This window comes from Mobula birostris, chromosome 8, assembly GCF_030028105.1.
Source record: "Mobula birostris isolate sMobBir1 chromosome 8, sMobBir1.hap1, whole genome shotgun sequence".
NCBI classification, from domain to species: Eukaryota; Metazoa; Chordata; class Chondrichthyes; order Myliobatiformes; family Myliobatidae; genus Mobula; species Mobula birostris.
This window is the reverse complement of record NC_092377.1, coordinates 143150850-143169152: the sequence shown is the minus strand read 5'-3', so window position 1 is coordinate 143169152 and position 18303 is coordinate 143150850. Positions and strand designations below refer to the sequence as shown.

Below are 18303 nucleotides of genomic sequence, written 5' to 3'. Positions count from 1 at the left end.
GTAGATTATGTGTTTGATGAAAGAAATTGCGATTACAACACGAATTGAGTAATGTCGACACAACAGGGATTTAGTTTCGCATCACCGGCAGGGTACTGTCGGTCCGGATTATTTCACAATCGGACATCACAATGCCATCAAACCGGCGGGACCGACAAGTCACAATTCGGACTTTTACCTGAGCAGATAACACCGACTTCCTTGTTGTCAAAAGGATTGTATGGGAAAATTTCACAGTCCTGCAGAGAGGTCTCGCTTCCAAGGCAATACAGGAGCACATCGGCTCTGTCAGCTTCCCCAAAACGGTTACTCAGCGAGGCAGACCTCGCGTCGTCGCAGCCCAGCTCCTGGCACACGATAGTCGCGAACCGCTCTTGCCAACGAGCAACATACGCAGTTCTCCAGTGTCCATCGTGATGAACCTCCAATCTCCCAGCGCATCGATTGCCCCCATGCACCAGCCTCCACTTCAGGTTTCCTGGAAAATATCATGAAATGAAAAATCACACTTCACTGTTTTCAGATGGCGGTCAACCGGTGCTCAACGAACGGCTACCCCTACGCACCTCCTCCTAAACATTTAAACTCCGCATATAGGCGTGACGATCAATAGATAAAAATCAGGCCTGTTATACATAACGATTGGACTGTTAAATGTGACCAGATTAAGGCAGTGAGCTGGAGATCTTTCGGAGAACCGAAAGCCACACGCTCGTTCCTGGGAATATGGCCGCTTCCAGGAAAACCGGATAGGCTGTTCGTTCGTTTTCAATTTTCTGAGAGTGGCTGGTCAGTGACCTGCTGCACGCAGCCCTGATCAATACAGTAGCAGAACCCAAGTCGCTTGGAGGTGAGGAGACGTTCCCGGAACCGGAGGCCAAATGAGAACGACTCGAAATCAGCCTCAGCACGCAGAGATGGAATAAGCAGTGGGAGCGCGTTGAAACTTCGGGACAATGCCAGTGGGGTAATTTCTCTGCTGAATCGCTGAAGCCAGCTTGCAGCTTTTCGCTCCGCCTGAAGTGAGCAGTCACCTATCAGCCTGATTTTCAGAGACAATGAGACCCAGCCCAACGCGCAATGAAAATAAGCAAGATTACCTGACGGGTCTTGCTGGCACTCCCCGGGACGACCTAAAACAAGAATTATATGATTACAGTTAGTTGTGTGCGGCGTGTGGAGCGGTAACGTTGGGTTGTAGAAGCGGAGGTATACGGGGAGGCGGGACATCAAATTTATGAAACTATCAGCCGGGAGTTTCCAAGCAATAAAGTCAGGCGAATTAGACCGAACTGTAACAGAAAAGTAGTTTCACTTTCGCATCTATTTGTTTTAAGTGACGTTATAGTCACGAGTTAATTCATATTAGGTGGTCTGGTAGTGAAAATTATTTTTTTCAGTCTGCTGACATCTCGACACAACCTCTCATTTTCACACTGGGGGTAACATCCGTTTATTTCTGTCTGAAATCTCTGCATCGTGGACGATTGTTCCGCCTCTACGAATGTACGGTAAAGATAACAAAGACAATTAGGCTTGTCGGACCACGTCGTCTGTCCTATCGTATTTGTGACATCTGAACAGATTAACTGACTTTACCACGAACATTCAATGCGTCATGGAGCGCTGCAGCAGAGAGACAGGCTCTTCAGCCTATCAGTCCGTACCGACCCAGCTGTCTGCCTGGTTCCATCTATCCGCAACCGAATCACAGCCCTTCATAACCCTCCCATCCGTGTACCAATTCAAACTTTTTCTAAATGTTTCAAATGAAACCGCATCCACCACTTCAGCGCATTAGCGTACCATCTTCTCAGTGTAGAGATTTCCCCGATTCCCTGTAAATATATCATCCTTTATTCTGAACCTATTATCTGTATATCTAGACTCATATTACCTCAGGAGAAAAAAAAAAATTCTATATCTTTACGTTATCTATGCCTTGCATAATTTTGCATACATCTTCATCTCTCGCTAAACGCGCCCCACAGAATAAACCACAATCCTCTCCCTATATCTCAAATCCACAAGTCCCTGTAACATCCTTGTAAGTTTTCTTAGCACTCTTTCAACGTATTAATATCTTTCCTGTAGGAGGCTGAACAGAACTGCAATCAACAATCCAAATTCGGACTCAGCAAAACCTTACACAACTTCAACAGGACATCACAACTCCGGTGCTCTATGCTTTGCATCGTGGCGGCCAATATCCCGCAATATCTCTTTAAGATCATTGCTACCTGTGATGCCACTTTCGGGCAAATGTGGATCTGTATTTCCTGATTCCTTTGTCCTCTCGTTTTAGATCATACCTCCGTCACAAACACCGAATTTCAGGATGCACTTATATTCAAAAGCCAAAATTATTCGAAATGATACCTTTGCTAGATTCGTTCATTTAAATATCCCGTTCACTAGAACTCCTGTGTCACTCAGTTATTGGAAATGACGTGATGATATTCCCGCAGCTGGAACTGCATAAAACTTTCCTCTCCCATCATTTCCAACTCAGTAAATGACAATTGACATGATACCAAATTCTCTCGCTGAAAATTGCATGTTTTCCGTTAAAAGACAAGAAAATTGCAGAAGCTGGAACATGAAGCAACAAGCGCAAAATACTATTGGAACCCAACAGGCCAGGCAGCGATGTATGGAAGAGAGTAAACTGTCGAAGTTGAGGACCGAGACCATTTATCAGCCCAGTTTACACTTTTCCATTATGCTGCCTGGCCTGGTGAGTTCCTGTAAAAGTTAGTATGTGATGTTTTCCATTATCTCAACTTAGTTCCATACTAGATACGCCGAAAGGTCTGTTTCTGTGCTGTAGTTTACGACTCTATGACAGAAGGGGGGATGGAATTAAACCGCATCATCACAATCGGATTGCTGCTGCAAGACCATAATAGCCTGAAGGATATTTTATGGTATATTTAGCTCAGACAGCAGTGCATTGAGGAACCAGTGATCTGGGTTCAATCATGTCCTCTAGTGTGGTCTGTGTTGCGTATGTACATTATCATTGTGACATTTTAGCTTTGCCCACTTCACTGAGACCAGCGGTCTGATTTAAATGACCACTGTAAGTTAACACGTTGATGTGGGTGAATGGTACAATCTAGGGGTGCGGATTGAAAAAGTAGGAAATAGCAAACAGGAATAATGTATAAATGTTTTATTGCTGATTGCGCGCACTCAGTGAATGAACCGGGATCTTTGTAAGCTGCGATGACGATATAATTATCTTCGGACAGTGGAATCAAGCCGTCATTATTTGCAACGGGAAATGTAACAGGATAAAATGTCACCAATTAACGTGGCAGGAGGGAGTATATTTATACGCAGAGAAAAATGTAAATCCATTAATACCGATTTGACAGAGCTGTCAACTTATTGCGAAACTCTGAACAATAATTTCATCGTAAATTGGAGTGCCCAATTTCTACTACTGATTCGCGCATGAAATAATAATGTTGTTGTTCAATGTTGCATTGGTTATCCTTTAACACAGGGAATTAATAAGATATTGTAAGTCCAAGGAGAAATTGTTCATGGTTAACAAGCTTATAAATAATGTGTTGGTGCCCTTGTTCCAAAGAGTGAAATATTTGTGATACGGTTCGGCGATTAAAATCTGATATGTGTCTTACATTTTTTTTAAAGAAGCGGCTAACAACAGAAGTACTCAGCAAAGGAGTTAAATGTAAAACAATAGCACCAGATAAATATATATTTCAAAATCAGATTGATACATAATGTGACATAATTGAGCATAACTGATCACAAATTAAAATCCATCACTGTATGGACTTTCCAGTGTTACCATCCTTCGAGTTACTTAAGAATAATAACAAAAATAATATTAAGTGCTCTCTGTATCACAGAATGATATTAGTGATGTATATTAAGAAAAATAGTCTGTCCAAAACCTGAATTTAAATACATTGCTCAAACACATGTATGGTAGAAAGAGCTGTAAGTGATAATTACCAGTAATAGGAATAGGTGGGCGCGTTCAGCTCGGAGCAGTTCCAGCTTGGAAGTGCTGTTCACATTTATTCATTCCAGGAACTGTACCCGCTGTGCTTTTTCCTAACAGTAATCACTCTCAATTTCTGAAACGCTACAGTTAATAATTTGTTTTGACAACTGCTTCAGTTCTCCCTCTATTTGAAGAAGGGATGGGAGGTTGGTTATGAGACTAAGAAATACATTGTTTTCTTTAGGTGCTACTTCACGGTGAACTTTTAACAGAAATCTTTAGGGAAGTTCTGAAGAGCAATGTCTGCGTTAATATTATTCCTTTGCTGTTGCTGTTCGCCTGAAGGACCGCATTACGAGAGCAAAACAGGAAAGATTTTACATAAAGGGGCTGCAAGCAGAAAAAGATTAAAATCGTTTTTTTTTTCTCCCCCACAGAATTCGACAAAGAAAGTTTTACTGGTACGGAGGGAATACGAATGCGGCAAAAATTAACATCGTAACATTTGTGATTCTTCACATCAATAGAATGGAACTCGGGAAAGCCCATCTGGGAAATAGAGTTCTGATATCTCCGGGCGCACGCCAGTGAGAAATAAAAATGCGATAAATAATATCGCATAATTGAAGATCAGTATTACCTAATTAAATACCATCACTGTAGGGAAGTGTGTGTTTGCAGTTTTCAAATATTGCTTGGAAGAATAATACCAACTGTGTTAATCTTAACAATTGTCGCTCAGTACCAAAATGATTTTAAAGATTATCAGTGTGAATCGACTTTCGAAAGACCGAACATAAATGCATTCTTTAAACTCCTTCACTTTACGGTGTCACAAGTTGGTAGAGAACTGTGCAAGAGATAATATTCAGTGATAGGGATTTCAGCGATGTTCAGGCTGCAACAGCTGCAGCGATGGCTGTTGTTCAAATTCAGTTAGTTATTAACATAAGACTCCGATGCACTGTAGCCCAACAGTATTTCCTCGCCAGGTCTGATAAATTCAGATTAATAATCGATTACGAACGTCATCTTACAAGTGCCACTGATGGAATGTTTTTGAGAAACTCCACCACCGACGGTCCTATGCCAGGTAGTGAAAGGTGAAGTATTGGGCATGGGTTTAGCAATTTAATCCCCTAGAAACACAGTGCTAGACAAACACCAACAGAAGATGTGAAAAAAACCTCATACTGGTTGCAGGAATCTGGCGAGCTGCTGTCCGCAGCGTATGCCCCAGTAGGTGTGATGGGCTTAAGTAAATAAGTTAGTGTTTGTTTAGGTGCTATTTCACTGTTCGCTTTTGATATAAATCTCAATGGGAAATTCAAACTTAGAAGTTCATGCGATCTATTGGAAAAACTTATAATGGGCCAAATAGATATGAAATGTTGCTAACAAAAGGCAATATGGGAAAACAAAGGCTTTGAAAAATAAGTATTGAATTTAACTACCAATGTAATACTAAATTTCACTTCTTAGTTGCTATCGTTATAAATTAGAAGTACATCATCCCCTTTTCTAGTCTATTTTGCTATTTGTCTCGAATTTTGACATTTGATTGTTATAGGTGAGAAATTCGCAGAAGAAAGATACTTGCTACAATTTTAGCTATCCACGTTATTTTCTTGCAACTTTAAACTTGAGAGAAAAATGAAGCTGTTCATGAAATCCATATTCCTCAACGATAGTAACAAAGTGATAAAGATAAACAAATATACTGTAGACTTTAATAATAACGGACGTGTCTAATAATAAATGAATACTTTCGATATTCTCAATAAACTCACAATTCCAGATGTGCAACAGTATCAGTCCCAAAAAACGCCGCATCATTCTCCTGGGAGTCAAAGGGAGCGATGTATTCCTGAACTTCAATCGATCACGAACTGCAGATATAGAATGCTCTTTTTAAACCCTTCTAACACTCCAATCGATCTGAAAGCTAACTCTTTGGCACTGCTTTCTGAGAGTATCGACAGTTTTTCTTTAAACAACCAGCACCTTCTCACTAAATTTAGGCATGAACTGCAGTGTGCAGAAACGCACCAATGAGAAACAACGTTCCCTTTAATGGAATTTTAGAACCCAATGAACTGAGAAAATATGACAAGTCATCAACCCGATACTTGTACTCTAACATCCTTCGTACGTATAAATTTGCCGCCCCAGAAGACGATCACAAAGACTGTGTCTCATCAGCAGCCGTTTGAAAACACCTCTCAGAGCTGACTGCCGCATTATTCTTTTTCTGCCATGAGGACAATCAACAAAAATATTTCATCTTCTCATCTATCTTTACCTATACATGTTTCTCGATATCACACCGAATATTCTGATATTTCCCTACCACATGCCGAAAGAAAAAAAAAGCCACATCGATCTCCCAGAAGGGAAGAATATTATCCAGCACTTTACGGGACTTAACAATACACGTTAAGTCTATTATTGTGAGTTGTCGGCATCTCTTCATTTACCTGTCGGGATCATTGTTTCCAGTCTGCGTAATGTGTTTATTTCACTGACATGATCTCTCAGTCACTCTATCACATACCTTTGGTAAAGGATTCTAATATGCCCCACTTCAGCAAGATCTCCGATCGTGTTGTTTTTTCAGTGAGTAGCGAAATTTTACCACACCAATATAGCTTTTTTTTTAAAAGAAAGTTCCTCTCTGCATGGACAAAACTGCAGCTGCAAGTAGACAGATGATGAGTGTAGAACGATGAGTGACAGAGCAAGTGCTCCAGTATGAAGGAGAAAAGCCCACTTGCAAGGTTTTCTTTTGCCGGTAAGTCTTGTCTGCAGCGAAAGAAAAAAATAAAATCAGCTGGTCTGTAACGCAGCAGGCATTTTGATAGTGCTGACATCATAGTGGAAGTACAGCATAATGGTATCTTTAAACTACCAGGCTCCTGTGAACATACCGAATAAGAGCAATATAAGCACAAGGTAATTAGTTGGCTCTTCTTAAATTCACTAGATTTTGTTTTTGTTGGATGGAAAATATTGCCAATCAGCGGAGTTATGTGCTTCGGTTCACAGTATCCATGCAGATATTGTGACATTTTGATAGAAACGATAAGGCGCAAGGAGTCGTGGTTCATTTTGCAGCGAAGACGGGAAGACAGCTGTAGTTCTGCAAACAGAATTTAGAGTGTTAGACACGAACTTTTAAGCAGAGTTCTCATCATAGGGTTACTACTCTATAATAATGTAGAAAAAGTTTTAGAGAGATTGCAGTTAATACAGGGTTATGTGGTTTGTAGGATGACTTCCAATATGTGTGTATTTGGGCGTTCTTCTGGGGCACTGCAACTGTACAGGAGAGAGTATTTGCATCTAAACCGGAGAGCTATCAAGAAGCATTGCATGAAAGTTCATCTGTTGTACTTGGTAAGGTTTAAACCAGGGAGGTATTAGTTGGGATCTAAACCTTCAATTCAGGAGTTGCAGAGATTGTTCAAGGATTTGGCAATTAAATCGGAAAGGAAGAACAGGCAGGGAGAGGTTAAGGAGTATTGTGGAACCTATGGGTTGAAATGTGTTCATTTCAAATGAAAGAGTACTAATTTTAAGACGGTTGAATATTGAGCATGGAGTATGTATTGTCTATGATGTTGTGTCCATTGCTGCGAGAATTATGGTTGTGAGACCGACTTGACTGGCAGCTCAACTTGCTAAGACTTCAAGATTGCACAAGTGATAGAGAGGGGATTTTTTTTTAAAAAATGGTTACTGAAAAAGACATTACGTTACTGATGAGGGAGCATGCTGCAGCTGCCCTAGCAGTGCACATCAATGGAAGGCTGATTCACTGAGGAACTAAGAACTTGGAAAGATGCAGTCATTCTGATAGAAATATATTATTGCCATTCTAAAATCTAGTACGAAACAGAAAAACAGGCCTGGAGGCCCAGCATGAAAAGACTTTAAATTATTCCATATTGATGGGCACTGCACCAGTGGAAGAGGCCAAACAAGAGCAGAATGTATTATGTGCTCCAATGCTGTTGCTTGAAACAACATGTTGATAATCCAATCGGAAAAAGTCCAGACTGGACATTATATTAGGGGTGGGACAACCTGGACATGAAATAGACTTGGCAAATTCGATTAAAAATAACCAAGAACGATTTTATATTAAAATTTCAATTTAAGAGTGCACCAGGGAGTGATTACGAGAGACAATTCATGCTTGGAGATGGAGATCGTTGCCAAAGTACTAAATGAATACTTTGCATCTCTATTTACTAATGAAGAGTATGAGATCATTTGTAACTACTATAATGAACTAGGGCATGTTGAGATCAAGAAATGGATGGTGCAGAGTGCAGAGTATTCTGAAGGGCATTCAGATGAATAAATCCCCAGGACCTGATGTGATTCGTCGCAGTTTAGGGAGAAAAACAAAAGGGAAGATGGTTATGGCTTAGATGGGGGTTTTCTCTACCGCCAAACAGGCTGCCGAGGAAACTTGACATCAGCAAATGTTTTTTGTTCTCTTGTATAAGCATGAAAAGAGGGATTTCCAAGAATTTGTGCGCAGGGGCGCCTCACAGCTGTGGTCGTTAAACTTTTGGGAAGATTCTGCTGGATATAATCCATTGGATATCAGTGTTAAAAATAATAGGACATGAGTGGCAGTGCACATGGCTTTCTGAGGCAAGTTATTTACTTACCAACTGCACAAAGCTTTTCAGAAAGTGACCAAGGATATTACTGACGGTAGACCAGTGGATGCTGTTTACATGGGCTTTAATAAGCTGTTTCAAAGAGCATTATGGTGAGTTTATCAGAAAAAAAATTACGATGAAATGAACGCAGTTAACGGATCATTTGGATTCAGAATTGACTTGCCCATTAGGAACCTTGGGTTGTGATTGAAACATAATCATCTGTCAGGAAGGGAGTACCATGTGGCGTCTGCCACCGACTGGTGCTGGGAGCTCTGTTTAAACGTGGTATAATTGATGGGTTGACGTGTAAGTTTATCCATGATACTGATATCGATAAAGTGTGAACAATGAAGACAGTTATCAAACGATGAAACACGATGGGAATGATTTCCACCTCTCAGTGGAGAAATGGCAAATCAGATTTAATCCTTGCAAGTGTAGGGTTTGCATCTTGGGAGGTCAAATCAGGGAGACATACTGGAGAGGAAAGGACATGGCAACCCGGTCTTTAATGCTGGAAGCATCCAGTATAGGAGTCAGGAATTCATAACACACTTGTACAAGAGCTTTCTGTGGCTGCACTTGAAGTACTAAGTTCCATTATACTCGATTATTTTAACAATATACAGAGATTTTAAACAGAGTGAATAAGGATTTTACCAGGACACTGCCTGTGTTACATTGGATTAGCTGTGAAGGGAGCTTGGACAGATGTGAATTAATTGTCTTAAGTGTCAGAGGCTGTGGGGAGACCTGATCAGAATACATACAATTATAAGAGGCAGCCAGAATATGTATTCTATGGCATTAATATCAACTTTTAGAAAATGTACAGCAGCTTGAAGGTGAGGATAGCGACGGTATAATGGGAATGTATCGGACAGTTTGTTTCCAGAGAGCAGTGGATGCCTGGAACGCGCTCACACGTTTGCAAGTGGAAGTATATAATATAGCCGAGTTCAGTGGACTTTGAGATGGGCAGATATACATGCAGAGTTCGGAGGTATGTTGAAACGTACTGGCTGAAAGGATTAGTTTAATTTGGTGTTGTGTTCACACAGACATCGTGAAAACAGGCGCCTGGACCTGTACTGTTTCGTAGTCTATTCTCTGTGGCTAATGCAGTCGCTCTTTTCATTTCCTATGTCTTCTGTACCTTCTACGTCGTAATCATTGTGTTGTTGCTGTTATCGGACATGGTAACAGGCCAAAGTTCCAAGACTGATTACTTTCTCTTTAACTGTGCCTGCCACTCGTGGTAGGTTTCAGGGTTCTCCACAGTATAATGCAGGGGTGCTGAAACTTTATGAGAGTGCGTGTCCGTATTGACGAGAATTCTTTCTCAAGGCATTTTATAGTAGTGATTTTCATTGCCTAATGAAATAATAACAATAATTACGAACTTTAGTTAAAAAAATAGGTCATGTTGCTTAAATGCGTGCGTTCGACGTTTTACTACAAATGAAATAATAACTTAGATAGAGTGAAATAAATTAATCATTTTAGAAAACTTCTTCCTAACTTAATAATATTAATTTTTGAGAAGAAACTGGAGAATACAAACAATTTTAAATCGTATTGTCATTGCAGCCGTTTAATATCCATAAACTGATGTGCAAACCAGCCCTGCGAGGATTTCAAAAGTATCATCCAACATCACATGTTCTCGGAAACATCAATCTGGTGCCACTGCATCGTGAGACACCTCATGTTGAAACATCACAGTGCTCTCAGGTGATGCCTTTGCTTATTTACTGCTTTATTTAGCCATAAAGATAACGTATTAAAACCTTTTTCGTACAGGTTGGGGGTTAAAAAATGGAGGTGCAGCACTACATGTCGCTGATATAATTTTGCTCGTGATATCTTGGGTAGGCATGCCAGAAATTTGCAAACACTGCTGGGGATTCCTCTCTGGAGGGTGGTAGAGCATCTCTATTCCTCTAGAAATTGAGAATCGGTAATGTATAGGCACACTGCCAGCAGTAGTCTCAAGTGAATAATTCAAAAGAGGGATCTGTAGAGCCTAACTGAAATTCGTTGCAACGTAAAAGGGAGAAAATCATCCGAGAGCTGCCAGATGCACCCAATAGGCCAGATAGTACTTGATGACACAAAACAACGTTAATTTGCCCTGCGACTTTCTTTTTACAACATAAAAAGTGATCAATATGAAAAACAGTTCCAAATAAGGACTAGCATAAACTAAATGGAAAACTGAATCAGGAAGAGTGAACATAAGTTCAGAGATGTGGAAAAGAAAGACAGAACTGAAGATATGAAATTAATACCATCATCTCTGATTGAAAGATTGACCAGAATTTACCATCTGATCTTTAAAAAAAAAACAAAATATTGATTTACATAGATGATTTGCTGATGCTCGTCCTTCCACGGATCCTTTCAGTGTAAGGAGCATATAGGAGTGATGGAAAGGTGTAGGCAAATTAAATATCCTGATGTGCAGTATTATCCTTTTAGGAAATATTGAGTGTAATATGCAGGGTAAAATGAAGTGGTAGCTTGCCCTGAATGGAAATTTCACTTACATCCAATTATGGCAATAACCTCTGGATGGTCTACCCCAGAATCACTTGATAATGCTTCTGCTAAATGATAGAACGGTGCAGAGGAGATTTACAGGGATGTTTCCTGGATTGGGGAGCATGCTCAATGAGAATAGGTTGAGTGAACTTGTCCTTCTCACCTTGGAGTGCGAAGGATGAGAGGTGACTTGATAGATGTGTACAAGATGATTAGAGGCATTGCCGTGTGGCTATTCAGAGACTTGTCCCCAGGTCTGAAATGGCTATCACGAGAGGGCACAGTTTTAAGGTGCTTGAAAGTAGGTAGAAGTAGATGTCAGGTGAAAGTCTTTTTTTTTTACGCAGAGCATGGTGAGTGCGTGGAATGGTCTCCCGGCGATTGTAGTGGAGGCGCATACGATAGGGTATTTTAAGAGACTCCTGAATATATGGAGGTACACGGAGCTTAGTAAAATAGAGGGCTATGGGTAACCCTAGGTAATTTCTATAGTAAGGATATGTTCGGCACGGCATCGTTGGCCGAGGGGCCTGTATTGTGCTGTAGGCTTTCTATGCTTCTAAAAACAAGGTAAAAATGGTCTTCTTGAGGACTCATGGCATCTTGCCAGGGATTTTAGGAAATACAAAAAATCACCTCATGTATTACAGCTTTTCCACCTCCGTGAGCTGCATGTTGATTTTCTATCAAACAATAATAAAGGAGATTTTGAAACAATGAATATAAAACGATGTTTAATATTTTATTGCTTGTATATATGAAGTTCTTGCCACAGTCTGCATCGATACAAGAAGGCCTCGGCAAAACCTGTTTGTATGTTGAGCAGGCAGGAAGCACCTGCTATCATGGCGTATACTGAAAATATCATTTATTTATCATTTCCTGTGAATTATTGATATGCCAGCTCTGTACTTTGCAGCTGACTATGCACTGACTCAGAGGTTTATGAGTAAATTTCTATTTCATATGCTAAATCCAAAAGAAACAATGTTGGAATGTTAAGTTGGTGTGAAAATAATGTTGGAATCTAAGGAGAGATAAAGTTCAAATGGTAACTGAAAAGATAGATCACACCATCCTTAATATTGATGAAACACCTGCACCACCACCCTCCCAGTATTATTTCTGAGCAGGATATATACTCATCTGTCCAGACCGAATTTCTCTTCCCGTCTGGTCCGTGAAATCCGCATTCCGGTTCACTGTCCGGTCCGTGGATCCCATGCTCCGGTTATTCCGTTATTCCCTTGTTCCATTGGGGGCCATAATTGAGGCACCTGATTCTCGTCTCGGGCTGGCACCATAAATAGCTCTGGGGTCCAGTGTAGTTGCTGGACCGTTCCCGTCAGAATCCCAAGAGATACCTCATCTCAAACCTGGTCTGAAACTTCGTCGGTAACCTTCTTCAGTGCCCTCGTCTGCAACGTCGCCTGCGACTTCGTCAGAATCCCCGTTAAGTTAACCTGCCGGAGTGAGATTGGAGCCTTGTCGCGTCAAGATAAGGAACAGTCTATCGTTTTGTGGTCTTGCCTGTTTGTGTCCTCGTCTTCGCTAGGTAAGTCCGACCTTTTGCCGCTACCTTGTGTGGAGATCTGTTTCTTCCTGTTCAGTGTTCCGTGTCTAAGAGTCCCGGACCTATGTTCTGTACCCAAGGAGGGGTTCTGGCTCTGTATTCTGTGTAAGAAGATTCCCGGCCCCATGTCCTGTATCCAAGGACGGTTTCCGGCTCTATGTTTCGATTTCCAGTCTGGCCCAAGTCAAGACTTCGTGTTCCTGTGCAGTCCAGGTTGAGGCTTCGTGTTCCAGTCCAGTCCAGGTCAAAGCCTCATGTTCCCGGTCCCAGTCGAATGTCAATTCCAATCCAAGTCACAGTCGAGTTTCAAGTCAGATCCAAACCCTAGTCCCGAGTCCTAGCGAAGATCCTAGTCCCGTGTCCTAGCCTAGACCCGGGTTCCGCGTCTGCGTCAGGACCCTGGTTCTGAGCCCCAGTCAAGACCCAGGTTCGGAGTACCAGTCAAGACCCAGGTTCGGAGTCCCAGTCAAGACCCAGGTTCCGGGTCGCTGTCCAGACTCTTGTTCCGAGTTCGTCGTCCAGGCTCATTGCTCCAAGTTCGACGTACGGATCCAGTGCTCCTAGTCCAAGTCCTAGCCTAGGCTCTGAGTTCTAGTGTAGTCCAGGGCCTGTGTCGATATTCAGCCTTGCCTCTTTCTACTTCCACTTTGCTTTCTCCTGAATTACCCTCTGATCAATCCTTGTTTCCTGACGTCCCCTGAATTCTTGATAATCTTAGTCCAGTTCCTTCTATTTCACGGTCTGTGTCTTGCATTTTATTCCACACCTTAAAGCCCCGTGTAACAATTTTGCACGATTAATATAATAAAATCATATTGAAATGTGATGGCTTTCTTTAGCAGCATGTTAGTGAACCTGCAAGGGAAAATACGATCTTATATCTAGTCCTGTGCTAAAGGATAGGTAAGATTAGTGATCTTGTAGTCAGGGATCTTCTTGAAAGAGTGATCATAGTAGGATTGAAGTTCTCATTCAGATGGAGGATGAAATCGTTAGATCTAAAACTCGTGTACTATGTTTGAACAAGGGACAGTACAACGGGATGAGGTAGGAGTTGGCATAAATGGATTGAGTGCACAGGCTATTTGGTAGGACAGTTGAGGAAAGGTGGAATACTTTCAAAGAGGTTTTTCACAGTGCTCAACAGAAGTATATTCCGGTCAAAAGTAAGGAGAGCAAGCGTGGGGAAAGCCAGACTTGGATAACTAAGGAAATATAACATAGTATCAACTTAAAAGCTGATGTGTACAAAGTCACAAAAAGCCGTGGGAGACGGGAGGATTGGGAAAACTTTAAAAAGCAACAGAGAACAACTAAACAAGAAATAAGAAAAAGGGAGATGGAGTATGAAAGTAAATTCTCACAATATATAAAAACAGATAGCAAGAGTTTTTATAAATATGTAAAGCGGAAAGGGTGGCTAAAGTCAACGTAGGTCCCTTGGAAGGCGAGAAGGGGAAAGTGATAGTATAGGCAATAAACAATAGGTGTAGGAGTAGGTTATTCAGCCATTCGAGCCAGCACCGCCATTCACTGTGATAATGGCTGATCATCCACAACCAGTACCCTTTTCCTGCCTTCTCCCCATATCCCTACACTCCACAATCTTTAAGAGCTCTATCCAACTCTTTCTTGAAAGAATCCAGAAAATTGGCTTCCACTACCTTCTGAAGCAGAGCATTCCACAGAACCACAACCCTCTGTGTGAAAAAGTGTTTCCTCAACTCCGTTCTAAATTGTTTACCCCTTATTCTTAAACTGTGGCCTTTTGTCCTGGACTCCCACAACATCGGGAACATGTTTCCTCCCTCCAGTGTGTCCAATCCCTTCCTAATCTTATATGTTTCAATCAGATCCCTTCTCATCCTTCTAAATTCCAGTGTATACAACGCCAGTCGTTCCAATCTTTCAACATAAGACAGTTCCGCCATCCCGGGAATAAACCTCTTGAACCTCCGCTGCACTCCCTCAATAGCTAGAATGTCCTTCCTCAAATTTCGAGACCAAAACTGTTCACAATAATCCAGGTGTGGTCTCACCAGCGCCCTGTACAACTGCAGAAGGACCTCTTTGCTCCTATACTCAACTCCCCTCGTTATGAAGGCTAACATGCCATTAGCTTTCTTCACTGCCTGCTGTACCTGCATGCTTACTTTCAGTGACTGATGAACAAGGACACCTAGATCTCATTGTGCTTCCCCTTTTCCTAACTTGACACCATTCAGATAGTAATCTGCCTTCCTGTTCTTCCACCAAAGTGGATAACCTCACATTTATCCACATCAAAATGCAACTGCCCTCTCACCCAACCTGTCCAAGTCAGCCTGCATTCTCATAGCATTCTCCTCACATTTCACACTGCCACCCAACTTTCTGTCATCTGCAAATTTGCTATTGTTACTTATAATCCCTCATCTAAATCATTAATGTATATTGTAAATAACTGCGGCCCCAGCACCGAGCCTTGCGGTATCCCACTAGTCACTGCCTGCCATTCTGAAAAGGACCTATTAATCGCTATTCCTTGTTTCCTGTCTGCCAACCACTTTTCTATCCATGTCAGTACCGTACCCCCAATACCATTTGCTCTAAATTTGCAGACAAATCTCCTATCTTCGACCTTATCAAAAGCTCTCTGAATGTCCAGGTACACTACATCCACTGGCTTTCCCATGTCTATTTTTAGAGTTACATTCTCAAAAAATTCCAGAAGATTAGTCAGGCATGATTTCACCTTCGTAAATTCACGCTGACTCGGACCTATCCTGCCACTGCTATCCAATTGTGCCACTATTTCATTTTTATAATTGATTTCAGCATCTTCCCCACCACTGACGTCAGACTAACTGGTCTATAATTGCCTAATTCCTCATTCCCTCCTTTCTTAAAAAGTGGGATAAAATTAGCTACCCTCCAATCCGCAGAAACTGATCCTGAATCTATAGAACATTGGAAAATGATTACCAATGCGTCCACGATTTCTAGAGCCACCTCCTTAAGTACCCTGAGATGCAGACCATCCGGCCCTGGTGATTTATCATCCTTCAGTCCCATCAGTTTACCCAACACCATATTCCACCTGATGCGAATTTCCTTCAGTTTCTCTGTTACCCTAGGTACTCTAGCCTCTATTACATCTGAGAGATTGTTTGTGTCTTCGCTATTGAAGACAGATCCATTCTACCTGTTCAGCTAGTCTGCCATTTCCTTGCTCCCCGTTTCCTAATTTCACCCATTTCTGTCTTCAAGGGCCCAACTTTGGTCTTAACTAATCGTTTCCTCTTCACATACCTAAAGAAGTTTTTACTATCCTGCTTTATATTTTTGGCTAGCTTACCTTCGTACCTCATCTTTGCCCCCGTATTGTTCTTTTAGTTATTTTCTGTTGCTCCTTAAACGTCTCCCAATCCTCTGGATTGGCACTCATCCTTGCTACGTTATACTTTCTCTCTTTTATTTTTATACTGTCCTTGACTTCCCTTGTTATCCACGGTCGCCCCTTACTCCTCCTAGAATCTTTCTTTCTCTTTGGAATGAACTGATCGTGCACCTTCTCTATTACTCCCAGAAATACCTGCCATTGTTGTTCCACTGTCATCCCTGCTAGGGTATCTTTCCAGTCAACTTTGGCCAGCTCCTCCATCAAGGATCCATAGTCCCCTTTGTTGAACTGTAGTACCGACACTTCCGATCTTCCCTTCTCCCTCTAAAATTGTAGATTAAAACTTATCATATTATGGTCTCTACCTCCTAATAGCTCCTTTACCTCGAGTTCCCTTATCAAATCTGGCTCATTTCACAATACTAAATCCAGAATTGTCTTCTCCCTAGTCGGCTCTAATACAAGCTGCTCTAAGAATCCATCCCTGAGGCAATCCAAACACTCCCTTTGTTAGGGTCCAGTACCAAACGGATTTTCCCAGTCTCGCTGCATGATGAAATCCCCCAGAACCGTAGAATTACCTTTGCGACATGCCAATTTTAACTCTTGATTTAACTTACACCCTATATCCAGGCTATTGTTTGGGAGCCTGTAGATAACTCCCATCAGGTTCTTTTTGCCCTTAGAGATTCTCAGTTCTATCCATACTGACTCTACATCTCCTGATTCTACGTCCCCCCTCGCAAGTGACTGAATTTCATCCCTCACCAACAGAGCCACCCCACCCCCTCTACCAACTGTCTGCCCTTTCGATAGGATATATATCCCTGAATATTCATATCCCAGCCCTGGTCCCCTTGCAGCCAAGTCTCTGTTATTCCCACAACATCATGCTTGCCAATTTCCAACTGAGCCTCAAGCTCATTCACTTTATTTCTTATACACCGTGCATTAATATATAATACGTTTAATCCTTTTAAAGTAATACTTTTACTCTCCTCACCGTTCGCATCGATTCCTATTGCACTTGGCTATACTCTCCGATCCCTTCCTGAGCTTTCTGCCCCTTTAATTCTGTTGTCTTTCTTAACTGTTCTTATTCTCTCATTCCCTTTAACTCCATTCTTATATTTCCAGTTCTACCCCTCCCCCCCCCCCCCCCCCACTACTTAGTTTAAACACACTCGTGTAGCAGTGACAAACCTGCCTGCCAGAACTCTGGTCCCCCGTCTGTTAAGGTATAACCCGTCCCTTCTGTACAATTCATCCTAACCCCAAAACAGATCCCAGTGGTCCAAGAATGTAAATCTCTGCTTCCCGCACGAGCTCCCCAGTCACACATTCAGATCCGCCATCTCCCTGCTCCTGACTTCTCCAGCACAAGGAACTGGAAGCAAACCCGAGATAACCACCCTGACGGTCCTGCTTTTCAGCCTTCTTCCGAGTTCTCTGAGGTCACGCTGCAAAATGTCTCTCCTCTTCCTCCCGATGTCATTTCTGCCGACATGCACCACCGCCTCCGGCTGATCACCTTCTCCCTTGAGGATGCCCTGCAATCTGTCCGTGATGTCTTAGATCCTGGCACAAGGGATGCAACATACCATCCTTAAATCCCGCCTGTTGCCGCAGAAACCCCTATCTCTACCTCTCACTATGGAGTCCCCTACTCCCACGGCTCTCCCAGACGTCTGTCTCCTCGGCTTTGTTTCAGCGCCATTTTTTGACTCGCAGAACCGTCTACCTCTCAGACTGGCACTGTCTTCTGTTCCGACAGCTTCCAAGAGGGCGAACTTGTTTTCCAGAGGCATATTCCCTGGGGTCTCCTGTACTCCAAGCATCCATCCGTTCCTCATCTTCGTCCCCCTTCTCTCTTCCGGTATCTTCGGTGTAACGATCTCGCTGCAGGTCCTGTCCAGAAAAATCTCTGTTTCCCGGATGAAACCGAGGTTATCCAGTTGCTCCCCAGAGCCTCAACACGGTCCTTCAGGAGCTGAATCTGGACACACTTTCCACTTTGTAGCAGCCAGAGGAACCAGCAACGTCCCTGATCTCCCACATCATGCAAGCAGCACACTGAATCAGTTGACCTGTTATTTCTTCATCAATTCTCACCCTCTCCAACTGTAGCGTAGTCTCCTCCCTC

At 42.2% G+C, this 18303-nt stretch overlaps 1 protein-coding gene across 1 annotated transcript in view; it reads right to left on the bottom strand.

The window, feature by feature from the left end:
- Positions 1–18013, bottom strand: part of LOC140202082 (scavenger receptor cysteine-rich type 1 protein M130-like) — a 73158-nt gene extending 55145 nt beyond the window's left edge. The window contains exons 1-3 of the mRNA XM_072266944.1: positions 17902–18013; positions 1101–1133; positions 179–478 (exon numbers count right to left, since the gene is read on the bottom strand). Coding sequence (XP_072123045.1) covers positions 179–478; positions 1101–1133; positions 17902–18013 — 445 coding nt within the window. The remainder of the gene's footprint in view (positions 1–178; positions 479–1100; positions 1134–17901) is intronic.
- Positions 18014–18303: the final 290 nt, after the last annotated feature.